General features: G+C 34.7%; 4 protein-coding genes across 7 annotated transcripts; 1 reads left to right on the forward strand and 3 right to left on the reverse strand.

Moving 5' to 3' along the window:
- Positions 1-374: 374 nt before the first annotated feature.
- Positions 375-6,040, reverse strand: pafah1b3 (platelet-activating factor acetylhydrolase, isoform Ib, gamma subunit). The gene is given in 6 exon segments (NM_201058.1): positions 375-2,258; positions 4,437-4,559; positions 4,740-4,856; positions 5,010-5,099; positions 5,244-5,327; positions 5,946-6,040. Coding segments are annotated over 5 exon segments (666 nt in total). The 5' UTR covers positions 5,322-5,327; positions 5,946-6,040; the 3' UTR covers positions 375-2,000.
- Positions 5,299-11,767, forward strand: si:dkey-250k15.4. 4 transcript variants are annotated; one of them, NM_001442442.1, is given in 5 exon segments: positions 5,299-5,354; positions 6,348-6,377; positions 6,521-7,857; positions 8,106-8,254; positions 10,512-11,766. In NM_001442442.1, coding segments are annotated over 3 exon segments (2,016 nt in total). In that variant the 5' UTR covers positions 5,299-5,354; positions 6,348-6,377; positions 6,521-6,527; the 3' UTR covers positions 11,049-11,766.
- Positions 11,768-12,367: 600 nt separating this feature from the next.
- On the reverse strand, positions 12,368-15,578 carry tlr21 (toll-like receptor 21). Its single transcript, NM_001199335.2, is given in 1 exon segment — positions 12,368-15,578. A coding segment is annotated over 1 exon segment (2,970 nt). The 5' UTR covers positions 15,494-15,578; the 3' UTR covers positions 12,368-12,523.
- Positions 15,579-17,122: 1,544 nt separating this feature from the next.
- cnfn (cornifelin) lies at positions 17,123-23,024 on the reverse strand. The gene is given in 4 exon segments (NM_001004663.3): positions 17,123-17,538; positions 17,656-17,792; positions 21,858-21,985; positions 22,969-23,024. Coding segments are annotated over 3 exon segments (339 nt in total). The 5' UTR covers positions 21,970-21,985; positions 22,969-23,024; the 3' UTR covers positions 17,123-17,448.
- Between the last annotated feature and the right edge of the window lie 1,072 nt (positions 23,025-24,096).

Consider the following 24,096-nt stretch of genomic DNA (forward strand, 5'->3'; position numbering starts at 1 on the left):
AGTGAATCAAAAATGTTTTTCACAACTGTCCCAAGACAAAATGGGTGTTTTTCGGACAACTTTGAGTTTTGATCGATATATCTATAGTGAGTTCATATTTTGTGTGTTTTAAGTTTCAAGTGATTAAAAGATTTTTCTAACAAAATAAGCAATCTTTTAAAACTTCTTTAAAGAACCTGATCCCAAACATCTGGACAGTCCAGTATATTTGAGTAAATAAAATGAAAGTATATTAAACGAACTTAATTTCTGTCCTTTCAAACGTTTTCATATTTTTAACTTGTTTGTTTATAAACTATGTAGTGAACTCATAACCTAAATGTGATAAAGGAAAGTTTTTCGAAAGAAATTCCAAATCAATACATTTAATTTGTTTCTTAAGGTTTATTCCACCATTTAACATGACAATTGTTTATCGCAGCACCAGCCATGACATGTAACCCCTCAGACTGGAATCTCAACACCATGAGGAAACAATTCCTGGAATCACACAAGGCTCCTTGAGGATGACGACGTTCACAAGACACAAGTACAAATACAAGGATAAAGCAGCAGCAGAATCACACATTTAACCACATTCGACACCATTTGAACGTGATGACTGGTTGACTGTAATACATACAGCAATAAAAACAAAGACAGCAATCGGCCACTTATGATTTAAATTCTCTGCTTTTTAGCAGCTGAGTCATGCACAGACCACCAACACCCAATCCTGGTCTTTAGTTATGAGATTTTAAGACTTCATCCATAGTGTGAATATTTCAGACACTCTTGGTGGCAAAAGTACAGAACTTAAAACATTCTGGAACAAAACACTAAATTAACTAAAGACATATAAACCGGACATGCACGGAAGAGAGAATTCATTTCGAAAATACTGTACAGAAATAAATGAAACTAATTCAATGTTCATCACAAAGAATCTCCAGCAAAGAGCAAAAGGTTAAACTGTAGGGAATCATTTTAAAAGGGTAGTTCACCAAGAAATGAACATGTTCTTACTATTTACTCACCCTCAAGTGGTTACAAACCTTTATAATAATTTCTTTATTCTGCTGGACACAAAAAAAAATTTTAACGAAAGCTCAAAATTGACTTCCATAGTATGAAAAAAAATATACTAAAGAAGTCAGTTGTCATTCTTCAAAATATCTTCTTTAGTGTTCAACAGAAGAAAGAAACACATGAAGATTATAAACAAGTAAAGAGCGAGTAAACAAATGGCAAAAGTTTCTTTTTTTGGATGAACTATCCTTTTTATCACAAGTGCATCATCACATGAGTCGTCTACTCTTTTCTTAGAAGAGAGCCTATGGGCATGTAAAGATCCAATACTGGCCAACAAAAGCAAAATAGCCCGTATTGTTCCTTTCAACAAACAAACAAATGGTTGTCAGCCTCTGAAGGGCAGTAATGTCTGCTGTTGTTTCCTACACAAAAAGCTCAAGAAGTTCTTCCGTCAAACCAAGTCATTGTGTCATCGAGTTCAATATTACACTGCAAAATACACGACTATATTGTTACTTTTTTGTTTATACAAGCACAGGCTTTGGAATGTAGTATCCATTTTGTGTAAAGAAATTAGTTTACCAAAAAAAAGGAATTTTTAACTTACCCTCATGTTGTTCCAAACCTCTATGACTATTTATTTTGTCTGACTAAATAACCTTTTTTGTTTTAGGTCAATGTTTGGTCGGTTCTCCAAAGAAAAACTTGTCATACAATATTTGGAATGGCATGAGAAATAACATGATATATTTCTTATATTTAGAAGAGTTCTCCTGTTATGTACCTCAATAAAGAATAGCATAATTGTAGTGACCATAAAGCAGTAACGCACACTGACGGAAAGCATGTGATGTATGTTTATGTGTATTAAACAGTCATGGGTTTTCCTGAGGGTGTTTGTATCTCGAGAAGGCTCTGCTTGTAGAGCATAAAGGATGAGACATCTGTCGTCACACAGGAAAGGCTGTTTTATGCTGTATTTAGTGTGTTCAGGGAGCGTGTTTTTCTAACAGGGATTTAAGGTGTTCGTGTAAAGGCTCACAGACCCTCTGGTAGGCATGAGGCGTGAGGTGCAGGTAATCATACATGTCCTGGTGTGCGATGGAGCCGTCTGAGTGAACGAACCCTGGGTCCATGTTCAGGAAGGAGACGTGAGACAGAGATGCTACCTCAGCTTGGACTAAAGCATTCACACTGGCGTTACGCTCGCGGAGAGGGTTTGGGCTTTTACCTCTCGGCAGTAACCCCTAATGGAGAAAAAGAAGAGTATTACATTCCATTATATCCAACACGTTTGATCCATTTATGACAAACATTGCTTAATGTTGATGAAAAAAATGAATAATGAACATTGACAAAATAGAAAAAACATTTTTTTTCCCCAATAATTAAATAAAATGAGTCACAAAAAGGTTATATGTTAAAAATGATGGTATAAACACTAATATTTATAAATAAAGATTTTATGCTTTTATTAGTCTTTTATGCCAATCAATGACCAACGGAATACTTTCAGTGCTTCGAATAGTTTGTAAAGCCTGGCTCATTGAGGTCAAAGTAGTTGATTAAATTAATAAAAGTGAAACTGACGGGCACAATATATATATAGTCATTAACAGAAAATTATTTAGCCTAATTTAGACTACTCTGAAATTGTGAATACTTCACTGTAATTTTATTTATATCAATATTTTATTTAAGAGAGCAGCTTGTATTTTGATTAGGGTCAATAGATGTAGCCTATTACAGATTTCAAAGGGAAATTTTTATATTAAAAAAAGAAACATAAGCTGGAGCACAACAGATCAATATCATAACAAATGCTCAAATAATGTAGCCTAGTTTACAGCAAGCATCATGTTTTAAGTTAGATTGTGTGTCTGTAACATACAGTAGGCCTGGGTCTGTTATTTTTCACTTAAGACAGTATATAATTTGAGTTTAAGTGCAGGAACAACAGAAACGGTTTTATGTTTAAAAAAAAAATAAAAAATGGCACAGTATCGAGATCGGATCTGTATTGGTCGATACTCAGAATTTTGATATTGGGATCGGATTGATTTAAAAAAAATGACATTGGTGCATCCCTAGTCGCATTTGCATTCAAGCTTCTATGGAAATACTAAATTTAAGCTTTGAATGTCTGTCCATATTTAAATCATCACCCTAATAATCCAATCTTTTTGGTAATACAGCTTATAAATGTATAGTAAGGCCACTTGACCACTTGCGAATGTCTGCGCCTCAATTTAATTTTCATTTTCTCAAGCAAGGCTTATTCACGGCACTAAATATGCTGTTTTGAAAGACAAATATGAAATGTTTTATGTATTTACCAACACAAAGTTATGTGAAGTGCATGCGGTCATTTTGATCAATATAGTAGTTCTAGGTAAAAATACCCAGCTCTTTCTTGTTTTGTAGTTTTAATAAATTAACTATATTAGAAAGAAATATACACACATATAGGAAACGTCAGGGTATTCTAGATATGTGTTTCTTTATTTCAACAAAGATATTAAATTAAAAACTTTTAAAAAATAAATGAAAAAATCTGATTCAGTAAGCTTAGAAATTGAAATCTATTTTAATGACATGCAAGAAAGGGAGATCCCTCCACCTGTTGGATGGGTGAGCAGGTGCAGTGGACAACTCTTGGTCAATTACTGTTCTTGTGTGTATAGAGAAGGGACTTATGTGAACACACAATGTCTTATAATTCCATTGTATTTCTATGCAAATATTGATGGACATGCATGATCATTCAATTCAATTCATATTTATTTCTATTTAACTTATACAATGTAGATTGTCTCAAAGCAGCTAAGCATAGAAGTTCTAATAAAATTAAAATGTGTCAGTCCAGTTTTCAGAGTTAAGATTGTTATACGCTCACATATTTAGCAGAACTTCGTACTCGACTCTCATCATTTATGAGGTGCTTTTACATGCAGCACCACTCATTAACGCCAGTTTCAAAGGAGTGGCCCTATTAGAAGAACGTGCAGTGGTAACCACTGAAAGCTACTGTTAATAGTAGTAAGTTGGCATGACATGGCAGAACCTTCCTGAATGCTGCATCTCACATTTTCAGATGCAAAAACATTATTCTGTGTGAATCTGCCGTGGCATTTTTGTGTAATTTCAGCGATTGGTACAACTGGTTTAACTGTATTCGTTGTCAGAGACTTTTTTTATTTTAATATTTTTTATTTATATTACAATGAAAATTATTGTATAAAAATTATTTAAAGCTTCTTTGTTTCCGATTTCTCTTCAGATCAAGTCAAAATAGCCTAGAACATGTTTTCAATAGATAGGCTATGCTAACACACTAAAGAAAATATAAATTAAAAACAAGCAATAAATAAATATGAGAATATAATGAATGCTGTGAGTGTGAGATAGAAGCTGAAATAACTAACCAGTACAAGAGTGTGAGAATTGGGCAGCTTTTGATGGATCACATTGATGATGGCCATGATTCCTCCACAGATCTGTTCTGGTGTTTGACCATGATTATTAGTGCCGACCCACAACACCACCACCTGCACACAAACAGACATAAAAAAACCATCAAATTCCTCTATTCTATTACAACAAGGTCTCCTTCATTTGTTTCTGTTAGTACATTTATTTAATTACATTTGAGGGATTTTTTTCTCCTTTGTTAATCCTTCATTGAAAATAAAATAATAGCTAAAAAAGCTAAATCTTAAATAATGTACCTTTGGGCTGATGTAATCCAGTTCTCCATTGATGAGCCTCCACAGCACATGCTGTGTAGCATCTCCACCAATCCCAAAATTTAGAGCGTGGAGAGGAGAAAACAATTTTCTCCAAACCTGCCAACAAGAAAAGATATTTTATACATGTATGCGAGTGTCTCAGCAGGTCACATTTAAGTGTTGCATTACACTTTTATTGTTTTGAGGCTTGAATACCCTTATCCCCATTGTCTATATGTGTGTGTATCAAGTATGCACACTTTGCTATACCTCAAACTCATGCAGAAGCTGGATGAGTGAATCTCCAACAAACAGAACATCGGGCTCTTTTCCTTTACTGTCTGATACAAATCGATTGTGCTGCAAAGACAAGACAATGTTATTATAACTCTATTTGCATATGAGAAAAGCAGACAATCACATTTTAGCAGCATAATACAGATATCTTATCTGGACGGAATATATAAATCTCTTTTTAATTCTGATGTTATTCAAAAGAACCACCAATGACATCCATCGTCCATCTCCCTGTATGTCCTGACAGGGGGTGGGTGTGGCTGCAGGGTTTGAATCTCCACTCATCACTTCCTGAAGAAAGACAGAGGGACATGGCAGGTCACATTTCCTCCATGATCTTTGCTTTAAACAAAACAACATCTGATGTTTTACAGTTAAGCCCAAAAATGCTTTAAGTAATGCAAAAATATCAAATCCAAGTTGCATACTTGAAGCAATTTTTGTGTCTAAACGTAAAAAAAACTATAAATATGTTAAATATCTCATTTAAGTTGTACTGGGGTTAGATTATGTGTTCTTCATGTCCTGTGGCAAGCACGAATAGAGTAACTTTTAGGCAGCTTTACTTGTCTGTTTGTGCTATTCTGCATAAAGTTTGTATTTCAGTAACGTCAATATCTCCACAAACAATCCGGAAAAAACATTATGGACATAATGTGCACATTAACTGGTTTGCCGTTTAAATATTATTACAAGTTTACAATATAAGGTCCTAAAACTAGTTAAACGTGTTTACAGATTAGCAACTAACGTTAATATAGCCAATGTAGCACTTAGCATGCAGATGCTTTTCATTTACAACCCGCAAACGCGTTTGGATATTGCGTCACATAATAATGCAAATAAATATATTTGAATGCACGTTATCACTTATGTCGAACCATTAATTTAAACCAAAAAAAATATTACCGACAAATGTTCTACAGCAGAGTTTTGTGTTGAATCAGTCAGCCAGCGGTCAGCTGCCAAACCCCGGAAACAGGAATATCGAACCAGGCATTACTGGCAGATAGCCGAGCACGATCGACCTATGAGATAACATTAAACTCCGATTAACGCCATATGGACGTCACATTAAACGAATTTCGTTTATAAGTTTGCAAATGTACGTAAAACATTTAAGCATTACTTAATAGCAACTCTCTTGACAAAAATATTTATTTATTATTATTTATCTGGATGCGCTTTTGATGATTTATGGAAGCACGTTGCCGAGCAACGTAAAGGTAAAACCTAACGGCATTATACTTCAGCTACATACCGAGTTCATTTGGTAAATATTTTACAATGAATCTGTATTTATTTTAACAGTTTGGACACAAAGAATGTTCTTTATTTGAGGTAGGTTGGTAAACTCGTTGAGTTTGCTCAGTGTTAACCACACTGTTTTAACAAATTGTGGATATTATTAGTTATGTTTACTTATAGTCTAAATTATTTTAGTTTGACAAATTATTTGATTGTTTATAACTTTTGTTTTACAGCCTTAACATGAAGATGAGCCAGCCTTTCACCAAAAGCTTTAAACACAGCTTGCCAAAGACATCCAACGAACAGCACAGTAGCAAAGCCAAGTCTTTGTGCCATAACGTTACAGAAAGCAGCAGCTTGAAAACAGACGTGCTTTGCAACTCTGCACATAAAGTGAGGCGTCTTAAAACCAGGAAGGAGAGGAATCAGATTCGAGGTCAAGAGAGAAACAGGTCTCAGCCATGCCCTCAGAAAAGCAGAAAAGAAGTTGGTGAGAAAGCCCAACGCCACCACATCCATCCAATGTCTGGTTCTAGAAATGAGAGGCCATTCGCCAAGCCATTCATCCTCCAGAAGCCAAGCATCATAACTGAGGGACGCCTTACCTCCATCAAAGGCCTTTTCAGCAATGAGGTTAGGTCGTTGGATATTGAGCGACTGGTGAGCGAACAAATAAAGCAAGATAACCAGAAAAAGGAGCCGAGAAAACAGTCTATGGTGCAAATTAGGTCACAGCTACCTACATTGGTACCTGATTCAGACCAGGACTGCATTCTCAATGATGTACCAGGACCAGAGAACAATTCAACCCCACAAGTAAAGAGGAAAATTTCAAGAAAAGAGCTCACTGGGAAAAGGGGTTTTCAGACTAATAGAAAGTTAGATGCCTCAGTTCCTCTAGCATCATCAAGTGTGGATGGGAAGCATAAAAGAAACACCAGAACTGAAATGGAAGGTAATAATAGCAAAACAAAGCAAAATAGTGCCAAAGAACCTGAACAAGTGATTTTGTCATCCTCAGAAAATGAACCTATTCCCCAGTTATGCTCTACTCCAATTGAAACTAACAAGCACAACTTTAATATTTCACAAACAAGCACTCTCAAGACCCCTGATGATGGAAAACATGTTCAGAGATTTGAAGAAATCTCTACAATAGTGGAATTCCCGAACATGGAAGATTTGCAGCCTTTAACCTCTCTATCTGGACTGAGCTCTGGGACTGGACAATTAGCAAACAATGACAAGCAGCAGGAGGAGGAAATGTCAGTGTCTTGTAGAGAAGAAGTAAAAAGGCTGGCTAAACGTTTGTGCTCAGCTTCAGATCTCTATGTGCCAAGCTATCAGCGCTCCCTACTGGATAAGTGTAAGAAGACACTAATGCAGACTTTACAAAAAAGACATAGCTTCCAATTAAATCACAACCTGCACAGGCTACGTTCATCCTTGAATGGAAAGCAAAAAGCCTCTCAGCCAAGCACAGAACAGACATGTGAAGACCGTTCACCATTTAGCCATGCAGTGGAGATTGAGGATAGGTGTAACATCAGCAACATGCCGATTTGGACAGGTATGGGACTTTTTTTTTAACTTTGTGGAAAGTGACAACTGAGAGTGTCCCACCTAAAGGATAGATACTTTTGAAATGCAGCTTAAACAAGTTTCATAATCTTATTTTAATCATTTTGGTTTATATAGTAAAAAAAAACTTCCCTTTAACTCTAATGCTCAAATCAAAGCATGCATGAATAGCATTGTTAGATTTGGAGGGGAAAATGTTATTAAAGTGTTATTGAAATATTGTTGTGTACATCCTAGATAGAGCTGTACGGCAAGATTTCTTGCCAGATCAAGTTCCTCGACATCAGGACAGGGGAATGTCCACCAAGAAACGTAAGGTACAAGAGTGGAAGATCTCTTCTCCTCAATTTTTCCTAAAAGAACCACAACAGTCACCGGTGGACATGGTGAGTCAATGTAATCTGTCACTGTTTAATTTCTCTAAACCAAATAACTAAAGCCCCAGTCAGATCACACGATTTTTATTGTCTGTTACGAAAGTCACTACCAGAGTATGAGATTTTGTCATGATAAAATCTTGACTTGTTCTGGATAACAAATGTTCCAGACTACATGTTCCTTCATGATCAGTCATCCTTTGACGTCTATGATGAGCTTTATTTTCCAAAGCAGTCACAAGTTTTGCTATAACAACATTTCTTATCTTACTCATTTCAATGTTTTTTTTTTTTTTTAAATCTTATGTCAATCTCAATAAACACTCATGCTTGCTGATAACTAGGCTACATTATTTAAGGGCATTCATTATGACTTTAATAGAATCAAACGTATATTTCCTTTTTAATAATAGGATATTTTCTATTAAATCAAAATGTAAATTTCCCAGCTATGAGTTGCTTATTAAACACTCCCTCACGTGAAATTACTGCGAATGAGATGGGGGAAGTAAAAGCACATCAGCATCAAGGAAAAATCAGATGCTCATGACAAAATAATGACATATTACAAAAAATAGCAAATATTTGACAGAGGTTTGTGATACAACAATACCAGAGAAGCGTTAATTAAACCCTTTTTTTCCACGGCATGAAACAAATCATCCACCTGCACAGTTGAGTAGTGGATAGGCACAAGCTATCAAAATATCTTTTTGAAACAAATTTCATTTGGTATGATTTGTATCTTAATTTTAATGTATTTTTGTTCATCAGTTATCTACTAGATAAACAAGAATAATGAATAAAATCAGAGGTGAAGTGCTATAAAACCAGTCCGCTATTGCTTCAGTGCGAAAGCCCAAATAGGTTTGTTTAATAAAATAAAATCTAGCCTAAATAAAATTAAAGTAAAATATTCACAGTTTTAGCGAAACTTATATCAAACATTTAATTTTTAATGACAAAATCATCCATTGCCGGTGAGTTTTAGTTTAATCAAGTAATTTGAATAAGCAAGATAGGCTTTTACAGTGTATTAGCAGCACTAAACACGTTTCCAGATTACCTCGAAAAAACAAAGTCAGTCAGAGGCTGAGAGAACTTAGAAACTAGTGAGAATGCATATTTGTGCCAGTCTGTGAAATAAAATGGCTTAAACACTTTACTGTTTTAGAGAAAGTAGTTAAAGTTTGAATAACCAATGATTGATCTTGTCCACCCATAAGTAAATATGCAGTCTATTTTTTGATTAGTTGACCCATGGATTAACGGCAGCACCTGCAATATAACTGAGCAATGATGTGCCCCTGTTGTCCACTGTCACCCACATGATGGAACTCGTCATGAAGATCGAGGAAAAAATGAAATATGCTAGACTATCTGCAATGGTGTTGTGAGGCTTCACAGATATGGCATCCGTTGTCATGAACTAAGCCACATTACACAAGAAAAAACAATTGAATCTTGTGTCATGACGCTCATTTTTTTTGATTCCCCTTGACACCCTACGTCAAAGAAATCGTGCCAAAATAGTGACAAAATCGTGTGATCTGACCAGGGCTTAATCCTAGATTTGTTATAAATAATTACAGAAGCTAAGAAATTGTAAAGTTAAGAAATTCCTTGCATGTCAAACTTTAAGTTTATGAAAAATGTTTTTTTTTTTTAAATCTAAGTTTTTACCAAAATAGCAAAACTCTTTCCAAGTTTTTTTTTGTAGGCTCAAAAAATACTCAAAAATATTTGTGTTTTGAAAATAACATTTTCAAATTATTTTATTAAGTCATACAAGTGCCAATTTCACAACTGACACTTCCCCAATAGGCAGATTAGGAAGTCCATAACAAAGCTTTTTTTTCATAAATGCAAAAATGTAAAATAATATTAATAATGAAAAAAATATTTGATTATAAAAAAATAATAGTAATAATGAAAAATACTTTTGTTCCACACAAAGACGACTCTTATCCCTTTGATTAGAATTGTTTCTATTGAGTTGCGCAGTTCAATTCACAAAGTATGTTTTATACTTTTAATTAAAAAAAATATATACTATGCATACTTTTTGGTCACATCCACAATGCATGCTAAAATAAAAAACAGGTTTACAGATTGATGTTTTTCTGATCCTATAACTACAGTACATTCTATGTGAATTTATGTTTCAAGTTTTTACTGCAAATCTGACATCCATAACCCTGTAATTTGCTTGTCAATTTTTGCATGTGATTTTGATGAGTTTGATTTGATGGTCTGTCTTTTGCAGTTTGACCAGTGGAGACCAGCTACGTTGTCTCAGGATAGCTTCAGACCTCATCAGCATCCCATCGGACAGCTTTTCAACCAGGACCAGACCTTCACTCAGCATGCCGCACCTATACTCAAAGCCCCAACCTGGGAGGATCATCCAGTAAATCCACATTGCCAGCAGCAGTTCCGCAGCAGAGGGGAGAGTTGGACTAATGTGGATTTAGATCTGTCCAAAATCTCTCAGCAGTTTAGAGAAGACACAGATGTTAATATCGATTCATATCAATTTTATGACAGGAGGAAACAAAGACCACAAGAAGCTTCTTTTGGAGGATCCAGCTTCTGGTCCCATCAGTCACAAACTCAGGATGAAAGAAAAAAAACTGCTGCTTTCTCGTTCTCAGCATCTTATCTCACAGAGGGATTTCAGTATGAGCCTTTTTTTCGCTGTCCACATCCATCTAACACCCAACGCAGGTCAGAATATCCTAATATGACCTTTTGTCCCAGGTCACAGTCAAACACATTATTTTACCCTCACCTTTTCCTTTAGAGAAGAGTATTGACCAGAGCGAATCATCGCTGGTTCAGCTAAGCAATTATTTGCTTACTGTTTATGTGTGAATAATTTCTTCCCCTTCGCAATACTGATTTAACTTTTTTATTGTTTCAAAAAAACCATCACCTCAACATGTGATTTCAGTTTGGGAGTTCAGCGTGCTCACATTATGTATAGTCATGATTTCTTTAGTGTATACTACTTAAAAGGTAGTGAGAGTGAGTAACTTCTTAATATCTAATCACTCTTTGTGCTGCACAGATATTGAAACCTAGTTTTTGTTGATTCTCCTGCTTATATGGGGTAAGTGTGTTATCTTCAACAAATGATGCTGCTTGTATATTTATTTCTTTTAGGTATTAGTTTAGTCAGATTTCTTTAAAATACATTTTAGGCTGGACTTTTATTATTTCCACTCAAGTTCAGTATTCTATGAAAAAGGTCACACGATTTTGAGATAATCCTTTAATAAGGCAGTACAAAATTGAAATATTTACATAAAACTAATTTCACAGTTTACATTAGTAAAATTATTTGTAGTAAACTAAAATGTAAACATTAAACCGTGTAACACTCAAAAGTAAACAAACAGCTATTTTACACGTTGAATTTCTTATTTTTTAGTTTATGTAATTATTTACTTTTTGCATTATACAGCTTTTTTACATATTTACCACAAAAGCATAATAAACATTCAAAGTTTCAGAGTTCCAGATTTTCCTGTGTTTTTTTCTCAGATTATTATTTTGTTCATCTTTGTAAAAGACTTTAAAAAAAAGAAAAACATGCACCACTTTTTTGAAATAGTTGTTCAAATAGTAATCAAACATAAAACAAGCTACAAACATATTCATTGTATATATACATATGCATCATTTACAGGCTGTCAAATTCTTTGAAGTCAGTTAATTAGGTTATATCTCACCGACTAAATTTGATCATATACACAGTTGTAAGTCAGAGTTTTTAGCCCCCCTGAATTATTAGCCCCCGTTTAATTTTTCCTCAATTTCTGTTTAAAGGAGAGAAGATTTTTTTCAGGACATTTCTAAACATAATAGTTTTAATAACTCATTTCTAATAACTGATTTATTTTGTCTTTGCCATGATGACGGTAAATAATATTTGACTAGATATTTTTCAAGACACTTCTATACAGCTTAAAGTGACATTTAAAGGCTTAATTAGGTTAACTAAGCAGGTTAGGGTAATTAGGCAGGTTATTTTATAATGATGGTTTGTTCTGTACACTCGAAAAAAATATATAGCTTAAAGGGGCTAATATTTTTTACTTTAAATTGCCTTTTTTAAAAATTTTAATTGCTTTTATTGTAGCTGAAATAAAACAAATAAGATTTTCTCCAGAAAAAAAATTAGACATACTGTGAAAATTTCCTTGCTCTGTTAAACATCATTTAGGAAATATTTAAAAAAGAAAAAAAAAAAACTTCAACTGTATGTCAGTGTAATTAGGGCATCAGGTAATATATTTCATCTTCTGTTGGTGTCTGATTTACAAAATATTCTCTTTCTTCCTTGTCTGCACACACTTTCTCTTTTCTCCTCAGTTCATTGTCATCCATCTTCTGCTCATCTTGGCTTCCGGAGTTGCTGCTTCTTAGAGCTCTCTTTAACTGATTCCAGAACAGTTCTTTTGCACTGTTTGGATCAGAACAGTTTGACCCAGGCCACTGAAGATAGGTCTTTTTGAGCATGACTTTCCTCATGCGATGATAAGCGGACAGTTGACGTTCAGGGATAGGCTCCAGAAAGACAAGCAAAAGCACATCTTGCATTTCCTGGAAGAGGCGATAGCTAGCCAATTGAATCTCTAGTGAGCACCATTCACTGCGAAGGAAGCTCTGACTGACCACACAGATTGTTTTACGGCTGCCATAGACGGCAGCTACAATGTTGTCGACAATATCACGGCCTAGCTCAAAATCTCTGTGGTGGAGGCACAGGCGAAATGAAGAACCCTCAAGGTTCGGCAGTAACTGTTCCATTACCCAGTCTTCATCTGCTGAATTGTAAGAAACAAAGGCATCGTAATTGTATTTTTCCTCCTGGTCCCGTAAGCGACGCCACTGTTCTCCAAACCACGATCGAAACACATAGTAGCCATACTTGAATTTCCAGTAAAGTTTGACATAGAGAAGTGGTATTAAGGTTAATAAAATTGTCAATGTGGAGGTTGAGGAAAAAAAGTAAAGCTCTATGTCCAAATAACACACTTTAGTGTCAAAGTTGTGAAAATATGAGCCTGGGTGGTCTGGGCATGTGATATTGAAAAGATGTGGAAATTGGAGCCTCTTATTCATTATGGTCCAGTTCTGTAGATCACTGTTATGGCAGCCACAACTCAGAGGACAACTGCGCATGTCGATGTACGTTAGATTAGTCAGATTGTCCAGTAAACTAATGTCCAAAGACATCATGGGATTGCGATTCAAATGTAGTGTCTTCAATCCTGTGAGATTTCCGAAAACATCTTTTGAAAACGATTTAATACCCATGTTCTCAAGAGATAACGTCCTTAGTTTTTGAAGGCTTTTGAAAATTCCAGATTGGAGCTGGGCAACCCCAGCACACGAGTTGTCCAGTGTTAGATAATCCAAGTTTTTCAGGTCGTCGAACGTTTCATCACCAAATCCAATAATATGATTGTTGGTGAGATACAGACTTTTCAAAGAAGTTAGACCACGGAAAAATGCACGAGGCAACAAGTTAATGCCGTTAGGTTGCTGTCCATTAAGTTTCAGGTCGTAAAGTCTTGACATATTTTTAAACGGCGAGTGTGTATGTTCTGTAAAATACACAATCATGTTACCCTGCAAATCCAGCACCTGCAGGGTGCCAGAGAGTTTCCCAAAGAGTACGACATCAATCATTTTAAGATGATTCCTGTCTAGATACAGATTGGTCAAGCTATAGAGCCCATCAAAAGCATGCGGTTTCAGCTGTGAGATCTTGTTCCCGCCTAAATCTAAAATATCCAGTTTAGACAGATTCTGAAAGGTGTAGTTGAAAATGACAGCTATTTCATTGTTGCGCAGGTTCAGAGTCTTCAGGTTTGTGAGATCTTCAAAGCTATCATTGTAGATATCACTCAAAAGGTTGTTGTCGAGACGAAGAGTCTTGAGATCTTTGAGCCCACTTAAGGCTTTATGGTCCATATAAGCAATTATGTTGATGTTCAGCTCCAGTATTTCTAATTTAGGTGTATTGCTGAAGGCATAACCACTGATCTGTAGAATACGGTTGTATCGATAGCTCAGGTTTGTCAGGCTATTATGTATTTCTGCTTTGTTGCAGGACGTTAGCTTGGTCAGATGATTATGCTCCATCTTGAGACTTTTCAGTTGAGTCTGATTGTGGAGAAACTGCAAGCAGCCAGCGCTTTTCAGCTCATTCCGCGAGAGGTCCATTTCCCGTGTGATACTGGGGCAATAACGAAATGTATTATTTTTTAGAGCTCCTATAGAATTGCTCTGGAGCAACATTTTAGGTATTTGTAAATGCTTATGGCTGTGATTTCGCATAAGGACACACAGTGAACTCAGTGCATGGGAGTTCTTCAGCTTCAGGCCAGAAAAGTCAATGTGCCACGGATGCACATTGGGATAAGTAAGAAGTTTGAAAATGGAGATATTGGTAAAGCGCAACCGCAGGTACGTTATATTCTCCAGTTTCAGGCCAAGAAAAGATTTGGATGCCAGGTTTTTGTTGTCTGAGAGATCCAGCTTTTTGACATTCATAAGGAAAGACTTGTCACATCCCAGTGTCTTTAGTTTGTTATCACCGAGGTAGAGCAAGGCAAGTGACTCTGGCAGATGGGTGGAGTGTTGCAGGGTGGTCAGCTTGTTAAAAGAAAGATCCAGTTTTATCAAGCTAGTCAGGTTTGTTATGCTTTCAACCACAGACGAAAAGTTATACAAGTGGTTTCTGCGTAAGTCAAGAATCTTGAGGTTTGTTAGACTAGAAAACAGATACTTATCAGGATTAGTCAGTTTATTGCTTCCCAGGAGCAGCTGTGTGAGGTTATGGAGGTCACTGAAGACATCCCGGTGGAGAAATGATATGTTGTTGCAGGACAAATTTAAAGTTTGAAGATGGTGTAGATTATTAAAAGCATCCTTGTCGATGTTAGTAATATGGTTAGCGTCCAGTATCAGAGCAGTCAGATTGGGCAGATGATCGAAGCTTTGACTTTGCACATATTCAATGTTGCTGTGAGAGATTGTAAGATTTAATGCAGTGGGAAATACATCACTCACAATCGCAGTTATGTCTCGTTCATAACTTTTAACACATGTAAAGATTGTATGATTAGAATCTGGGATCTCTATGCAACTTCTGAAACTGTAGCTGCAGGCAAGTTTTATGAGACAGATGAATGTGGCCTTTAGCATCAGTTTGTGGCATGCAGAGTATGCCATGTTTTTCAGTTCCACTTTTAAATGTAATTCCTATAAACCGAGTCCAACATTACAAAGCCTTTCACTCTGTGAGAGCTTCGTCTAGTCCAGTATTGAGCGTTTAACAGCCAGCTGCTAAAGAGAAAAAAAGATTGAGGTTATAATCAATTTAATCTGAAATATCAAATATACAGTTGAAGTCAGAATTATTAGCCCCCATTTGAATTGTTTTTTTTTTTATTTATTTATTTTTTTCTCCCCAAATTATTATTAACAGAGCAAGTAAATTTTCACAGCATGTCCGATAGTATTTTTTCTTCTGGAGAAAGTCTTATTTGTTTTATTTCGGCTAGAATAAAAGCAGTTTTTCTTTTTTTTTTTTTTATTTCAAGGACAAAATTGTTAGCCCTTTTAAGCAATTTATTTTTTCATTAGAACAAACCATCGCTATACAATAACTTGACTAATTACCCTAACCTGCCTAATTTACCTAATTAGCTTAGTTGAGCGTTTAAATGTCACTTTAAGATGTAAAGAAGTGTCTTGGAAAATATCTAGTAAAATATTATTTACTGTCACCATGGCAAAGATAAAATAAATCAGTTATTAGAAATAAATTATTAAAACTTTTATGTTTAGAAATGTGCTGAAAAAAATCTCTCTGTTAAACAGAAATCGTGGAAAAAAACAGGCTAGCTAATAATTCAGGGGGGCTAATAATTCTGACTTCAACTGTACATTTCATTCTTTGGATGTAATAAGTAAAAGCAAGAACAAGCAATAGATGTTTTAAATATTTATTTCATGCATTACCAATTAATAAAATGACAGAGGTTAGTGAAAGTGCAGCGAGTAATAAATGATTGAGTAATAATGAGTACATCTCTTTTACATTCATGCATTCTGTTATGAATGCTACAATAACCTGTTTGTGTATATATTTCAGATTAGTCTGTACCAAATCAAATTAATCTGGAATTAATCTTATAAGATCACTGTGGAAATATTATCGCACCCCAATAAGTTAAATTTTAATGGAGGAAAAAAAGGAATATAACTGTTTAAACAAACTGTCCATTTTTAAATGCACCAAAATTCTTTTCCAACAGTCTACATTCACAGAGAAATTGAAAAAAATAATAATTTTCAATAAATTTTGGTGTACTCATTTATATTGTGCACTTTATAATGCAGGCAGATTTTTTTTCCTCACACTTCTCTAATAACTCATTAACTGACAGTTTCCCCATTCTTCAGTCAGCAACTTCTCTAAACAATTTTATTTAAAAAATAAAACTAAATTGTATCAAAGACATACAAATGAAGTCAATACTTAAACATCTTACTTAAAGTTAACATGTAACTGTATGAAAACTTCTTTTGCTAATGAAACTGACATTAAAGTACAATGAGAGGTGAGCAAAACAAACAAAGAACGAACTCAAAGTAATACAAGCTCTCATATATTTGCTAAAAAAGCAAGCTCTGGATTTAAAAATGAATATGAGTTAGTACCTTACCTTCATGAAATACTTTCCGATAGTTTTGTAGCTATCAGAAGCATTCTTTTCTTTTAAATAGGAGTTTCTCCTCCCAGGAATAGAAAGAGGAACCAGCAAAGTCAGATCAGACAATAAGCAGTTAGTCCTGTTTTGCCTAGTCTTGTTGTTTTTATTTGTCATGCAGAGAAATCTTTCTGTAAATACATATTTGTATACTGATAATTATCAGAATTTTATTATAATAATATTGCCCTAAATTGAGGTAGATGGATTGATGTAAAAAGTTAATTAGGGTTTGGTTTATTGTATAAAATATAATGCAAGGTTCAATGAAATCAAATCCAACATTTCATAGTTGAAGGGTCATTTAAAACTTTGAGACAGTTTGGGGAAAAAAGCAAATCATATTAAAAAATTCAGTTCCATCAATTTAGTTTTTTTAAAATCATTTATTCCATTCTCTTCGTTTCCAAATTAGCCTCTCGCCTTCTGTTCCCGGGCCAGCTGACAGAGTCCACAGAAAGAGCAGCAGGTCATGATCACCCAGTCATCACAGACAGATCCCTTAAAAAGAGATAAGATACTTACTTTAGTGCTAGACTTCTATCAGCAGTGTTATGGAATGATGGATTTCAGCTTGGATTAAAATGATAGGTTTTTTTTTTCTATTTCATCACCTACATTAATATGATACCGGTCACGGATGCTGGTCCTCAGTGCAACCATAGCTCCAGGTAGGAAGGGCAGACAGCAGCTGTCGCCATTATCCTGTGCCACCTTACAACCCAAGATGCAAGGAATAAATGCCCCACACAGACCTGAGGAGAAAAGCAATATCAACTTTCACACCATTTTACAACATGAGCTCAAAATTAAGGTATTTCAGAGCTTTAATTTGTTATTTGTCCAGTAGATGTCAACAAAAATGGGTTTACATAAAAAATCTGATCATTTCAGAAATCTGTTGTGTGCAGAAAACCACATTTAAATAAAATTCCAATAGTGCTTTTGAATCAATACATTTTATTTATGAGGTACTATTAAGTTGGAACATCCTAGGCAAACCTGAATGGCAGTTTTCATTATCATAGCACAATATCAGCATCAGTAGCTCAAAATTGTTGGTGGGAAATCTGTCAGAAGATGTATGTATAGTATGTTTTCAGTGCTTGTTTTGATGATTTTGCCTTAACTGAGCAAGTTAATGACATGATTTCATGCTCATTCCGAAATATTACCAGCACCCCTGTCTAGCTTGATGCGTGTCCACAGTAAGGACTGCTGAAAGCTGGTAATCTTGACTGAATTCATAGATAATTAATAAAAGGAAAACTTTTTCTACTTTTACTTTAATGAATACCTTGCATAAAATAAGGTATTGTTCTCATCCGATTTTGTTTAAGGCTCTTTTAACCTTTAACCAATAAAAGAAATCTTTGAAATATGTTAACGTGACATTACACATATCAGCTTATTAAGCGATTCTCTCGTGAACTTGTACTGTGTACAGTAAAATGTGCTGAGAGAGTTTCTTTGGAAATGTAATCGCTTACGAGTACAAGTTTACGAGTTACCCTATTTAAAATGTAATATGTAGCATAAGGATTTCAGTGACATAAATCAATACATTACTTTTTAAATTTCTAGCAAATGTTTTTAAGCTGCTGATTTGTGAAGCACAACCCTTACAGAATCAGACTCCAGTTCTACTTTTTACTTTTGAGATCATTCTGAGATTAAATAGTTAATGTCATTACAAGAAATAGATTAGTTAGCTATGATAATACACTCAAAAAAAACCTTTGCTGCTTGTTTCAACTACATATTGACAATGAGTAACACTACAATATTTAAGGAGCTTTTTTCAGGACAACTTAATTGGTTAATGTTCAATCCACTTAAATTTGTAAAAATTATTGCATTAACATAATAATTTTATGTTAGGACAACATATGCGGGGTTTCACACAATTCATTCATGTTTTCCTAACACAAATTTCTTAAGTTAACTTAACACTTAACAAATTTATGTGGATTGAACTTACAAAAAAATTAAGTTGAACCAATGAAATCTTAAGAATTGTGTTGTTTCAGCTTATTTTAATTAAGTAGTTTGAACAAGTTAAAAAAAAAAAATATAATATATATATATATATATATATATTTTTTTTTTTTTTTTTTTGAGTGTAGTTGGAGAAGTATACGGATCTGCTTGAAGTGTACTTAAGAAGTAGGATCACTCTCTGTCTTTGTCAGGGTCGTTGGTCTCTCTGTATAAACTTCAAAATGGCAGTGGGGATTTCCCTAAAGGGAAGTGTATAAGGAAGTTTGTCATTCTGTGTCTAAACTGAAGTGAGTAAAGACGAGCACTACTATAAAACTCTTATGTTCAACTTTTTAACCAAAGTATACTCTGAGCTTTACTAATCACACTAATTAAAGGAAGTGTGCTCAACCCTGTTCCTGGCGATCGACCTTCCTGCAGATTTCAGTTGCAACCCATATCAAACACACCTGCCTGTAATTATCAAGTGCTGTTCAGGTCCTAATTAATTGGTTCAGGTGTGTTTGATCAGGGTTGGAGCTAAACTCTTTAGGAAGGTCGATCTCCAGGAACAGGGTTGACCACCACTGAATTAAAGGGACAGTTCTTTAGACCTGCTCACTCTTGCATACCTGGATGAGTCTTTGTTATTTGTTTAATCGTTTTTTATTGGGGAATAGCAACTTGGAATGTTGTCACTGACCAATCAGAATCAAGTATTACAGTGTAAAAATAACACATCAAACGCTGGTCATCTGTAAAGTCAGTTTTTTCAACTAAAACTATGCAAAGGTGATCTTATTTTCATGTAGACTTAAGCATCCGGGATAAACACAAGTACAAACAAACATAAAACGTACACATAGTCCCTCTCTGTAATAAACATACTGCGCTAACATTGTTTTGCTTTATAGGAAACCAGTGTATCGGCAGGAGCCACTAGGATTAATCCTATTTTGCCTATGTATTTTTCATGACTCCCAAGTTATCAGCAGTGGTGGAAAGAGTACTGAAAAATCATACTCAAGTAAAAGTGCCATTATTTGCCTAAATATTTGCCTGTGTAAAAGTATCTGTAGTAAATATTACTCAAAGTATGAGTTAAAAGTACTGTAGACCTTTCAAAAGTACTCAAGAGTAGTGAGTATTACGCTGTTAAAAGCTGATGCATTTTCATTTTTTTGTGCATGTGTGTGTAAACATAACATTCTGTAGCACATCGAGTTATTGCCCAGCAGACACACAACGTCAGAAGACGTTAACATTAGGTTAGATTTAGGTTGTGATGTCAGGTGACCAAAATTTAACGTTTAGCCAGCGTCTAGGGATGTGATTTTTATGTCCAATAATGACATCAAATGGCGTTGATATTTGGTCGATTTTAGGTTGTTAGAAAGTGACCAAAATCCAACGTCGAGCCAACATCTTAAACCAACATTATATTGATGTCAAATACTGATATTTATTTATCAAGTGTGGCAATCAAAAACCAACATCTAATAGACATCACAGTGGTAACGTCCACACAACGTCAAGCTGCATGTAACATCATTAGATGTTGATATTTGGTACGTTTAAGGTTGGACATTGACATTGAGTTCTGACATGAACCCGATTTTCATTTCCAGATAAAATGTAATGTCCCCATGACGTTGGTGAGCGTCAATCTGACGTCATGTTGACGTTTTGTGTCTGCTGGGCTTCTCATCAGCGACATGCATCTAAACAGTCTATATGTCAATGCGTGTAAAGATCTTGGACATCTTCTTGTACATCTCCCACAGGACTGATTTTTTGAATCACCATAGACAAGAAAGAAATAAAGTAGTGACTGCAGGTTGAAGGAAAGTAGTGGAGTAAAAGTACAGATACTGCACTAAAAATGTACTCAAGGGAAAGTAAAAGTACAAATTTTTAAAACTACTTCGTAAATTACAATTCCTGAGAAAAACTACTCAATTACAGTAATTAGTTACTTTACACCAGTGGTTATCAGTAGCCATGGCTTGTGCTTCATGAATAACCAAGGACCACATTTTCTTTTAAAAAAAAAAAAAATTGTCTCCTTTTGGAGCTTGTAATACAGAGATATGAAATCAAACCCTGGATTAAGCAAAGGCTTGTCATGTGTATTGCCATGCCATGCACATTACGTGTAAAAACACATGTATATATATATTACAATATTTTTTTTTTAAACTGATTTTATTCTAGCCAAAATAAAACAAACAAGACTTTCTCCAGAAGAAATATTATTAGACATACAGTACTGTAAAATGTCCTAGCTCTGTCAAACATTCTTTGACAGAGCTAGATGATCTACAGAACAAACCATCATTATAAAATAATATGCCTAATTACCCTAACCTTACTAGTTAACCTAATTAACCTAGTTAAGCCTTTAAATGTCACTTTAAGCTGTATAGAAGTGTCTTGAAAAATATCTAGTCGAATATTATTTACTGTCAACATGGCAAAGATAAAATAAATCAGTTTTTAGATTCAGTTATTAAAACTATTATGTTTAGAAGTGTTGAAAAATCTTCATTTGACAGAATTTGGGTAAAAAAATAAACGGGGCTAATAATTCAGGGGGGCTAATAATTCTGACTTCAACTGTATATACACAATTATAAGTGGATCTCAGTAAACAGAACACAATTAAAAAGACAGTTTATAACCCCTTTAATAGAATAGAATAGAGTAGAATAGAATAGAATAGAATAGAATAGAATAGAATAGAATAGAATAGAATAGAATAGAATAGAATAGAGTGCTTTATTGTCATTGTATACAAGATACAATGAAATGGCAGAGCTTCATCTCCATCAGTCACTCACAGATGCCGCAGTCATCACAGCAGTCACAGACGTCAGAGCTCCAGTGAGAAACTGTGTAACTGGTCACAGTCATTTGAGGCTGAGACGTCATTGATTCTGCCTGATATGACATCACTGACAACAGAAACCTGGTGAATGATGTGAGAATGCTCTTTTATAGACAGCATTGTACTACAAGTACTTACAATTACAAAGCATTTTCACTTGGCAAATATGCAAGCTATGTTTCCATCCACCTATTTTAAACACATTTTGCAATACTCAATTAAAATAATCAATTATTAATAAAAAATAAATTGGAAAAAAAAAATTAACAATGAATAGAAACATAAAGATGCACACAACTGACTTTGATAAAAGTTTTATCTGCTAAAAAAAATTAAATAAAATACGTATGATCATATGAAAAATCATATGATATCAAAAATGGACATAATCAGCCTGATCTCACGAGAAAACGTAAGTATTTTGCGTTTTGCCAGTTTAGTGGCTAATTCGTACGAATTCGTACGAGTTCAGTCGTACGAAATGGTACGATTTTAAAAAGGAGGCGTGGCACCAGACCCCACCCCTAACCCCAACCGTCATTGGGGGATAAGCAAATCGTACTAAATTGTACGAATTAGATCGTACGAATTCATACGAATTAGCCACTAAATGAAAAAGTTACGAATTGCTGTGAGATTGTGTTGACATAATGGGACAGCATTATTGGACAAACTAGTAGACCGAACACATTACACAACATCAAATGTTTTGATCATTCTGAAGTGCTTTAGTTAACTGCAGAACAGTCTTGAGCATCTGTGCTCCTAAAGAGTAATCTGATGCCCCCAAAAGCCAGTGCGCATTCATTACATTTCATCTTCTGAGGCTAAAAGTAATTTACTATTTGGGAATAGTTACATTTTTCTGTTTAATATTTGCCAGCAGTTAATCAGAACATAATGAGTTTGTTGTCTTTCACTTATAGTATGGACACAGGGCTTTTCTCATAAGTTTAATTTGCATTTTGAATGGAAATAGCTACAGAGAAAGTCTCCAAATAAGTACTAATTAGGACAAGTGATGCCATTTTAAGAAATATTTAAAATTGTATCCTCTCTCTTACCTGTTTCAATGTAGAGTCTTCCTAATATCGTCTCACCTCCTCCAGGGAATGATGTTCTGATAGATCTCGCTGACACTGGAAATCACCTTTAACATGACGATGGGGAGGGGAAACTTTACCAGTGGTGAGTGCTTTATGTGACCTGTAAACTGAAGGGTGAAGTGTTTGGTTTGGGGGCGAGAAGTTTCAGGTCTCCACACCCTTCAAAACAATACGTTATCTACAACTCATAAAATATTTAGAAGAGAACATTATTTATCTGTACCTGAGTGAGTATATGTACAGCACACTGGCCACAATTCAAGAGCTCTGATTTAATTTGTCCAGTAACACCCCTACAATATATAATATACGTTTATATGCTCTGCATATTTGCCTAACCATAAAGTACATTTCTGTCAACAGAGGTATTAACAGCAACAAAGCTTGCTTACATTTGTTTGAAATGCATGCATATTGTAAAAAGTTGTAGATTTAAAATCATGGGTATAAAAATATCATGTGGATGCCTGGTAGGGCATCCGCTGCGTAAAATATATGCTGGATAAGTTAGTGGTTCATTCTGCTGTGGCAACCACTGATTAATAAAGGGACTAAGCTGAAAACAAAATGAATGGATGTATATTATTTTATTTTTTATTTTTTTACTTAATTTTTTGTGGTAATCTCGATCTTTTTAAAATATATCTATTTAGCTAATACACCTATGTAACTATTTTTATGTGAATATCTTTATTTTAAATATCATGTTTAAAATGTCATTTAATGTTTTACCCAGTGAATTTTTCAAGTGGGCGAAAGGTCTTTGTCATCCCTGCTAATAAGCTCTACTGAAGAGCTTTGGAGTCCACTCCATTCTACTTAACTGAATTGTTGTTGCATATGGCAAATTCATTGACATATTGGCAATTTCAGGCAATGCATTTCATGTTTGCTTGTCAGAAAACTGTCTTTTGTTTTTGTTATCAGCACGCCTATAGCGTTACCAACCTTTTAACCCATTCTGACTAGAAGAAAACCAAAGAGAAATGTCTATAGCTTTAACTTTTTCCACATTGTTCACAGTATTTAAAAAAGAAAAAAGTTTCAAAAGTAATGTGCTGGTAATATTTTGGTTAGTTGTTCTGT

This window comes from Danio rerio, chromosome 16 (assembly GCF_052040795.2).
Source record: "Danio rerio strain M-AB ecotype USA chromosome 16, GRCz13ab, whole genome shotgun sequence".
NCBI lineage: Eukaryota > Metazoa > Chordata > Actinopteri > Cypriniformes > Danionidae > Danio > Danio rerio.

Coding starts and splice junctions, on each gene's coding strand:
- si:dkey-250k15.4 (XM_087286351.1), top strand. CDS start 6,528: ATGAAGATGAGCCAGCCTTTCACCAAAAGCTTTAAACACAGCTTGCCA. Junction 7,858..8,109: donor CAACATGCCGATTTGGACAG/GTATGGGACTTT, acceptor CATCCTAGATAG/AGCTGTACGGCAAGATTTCT.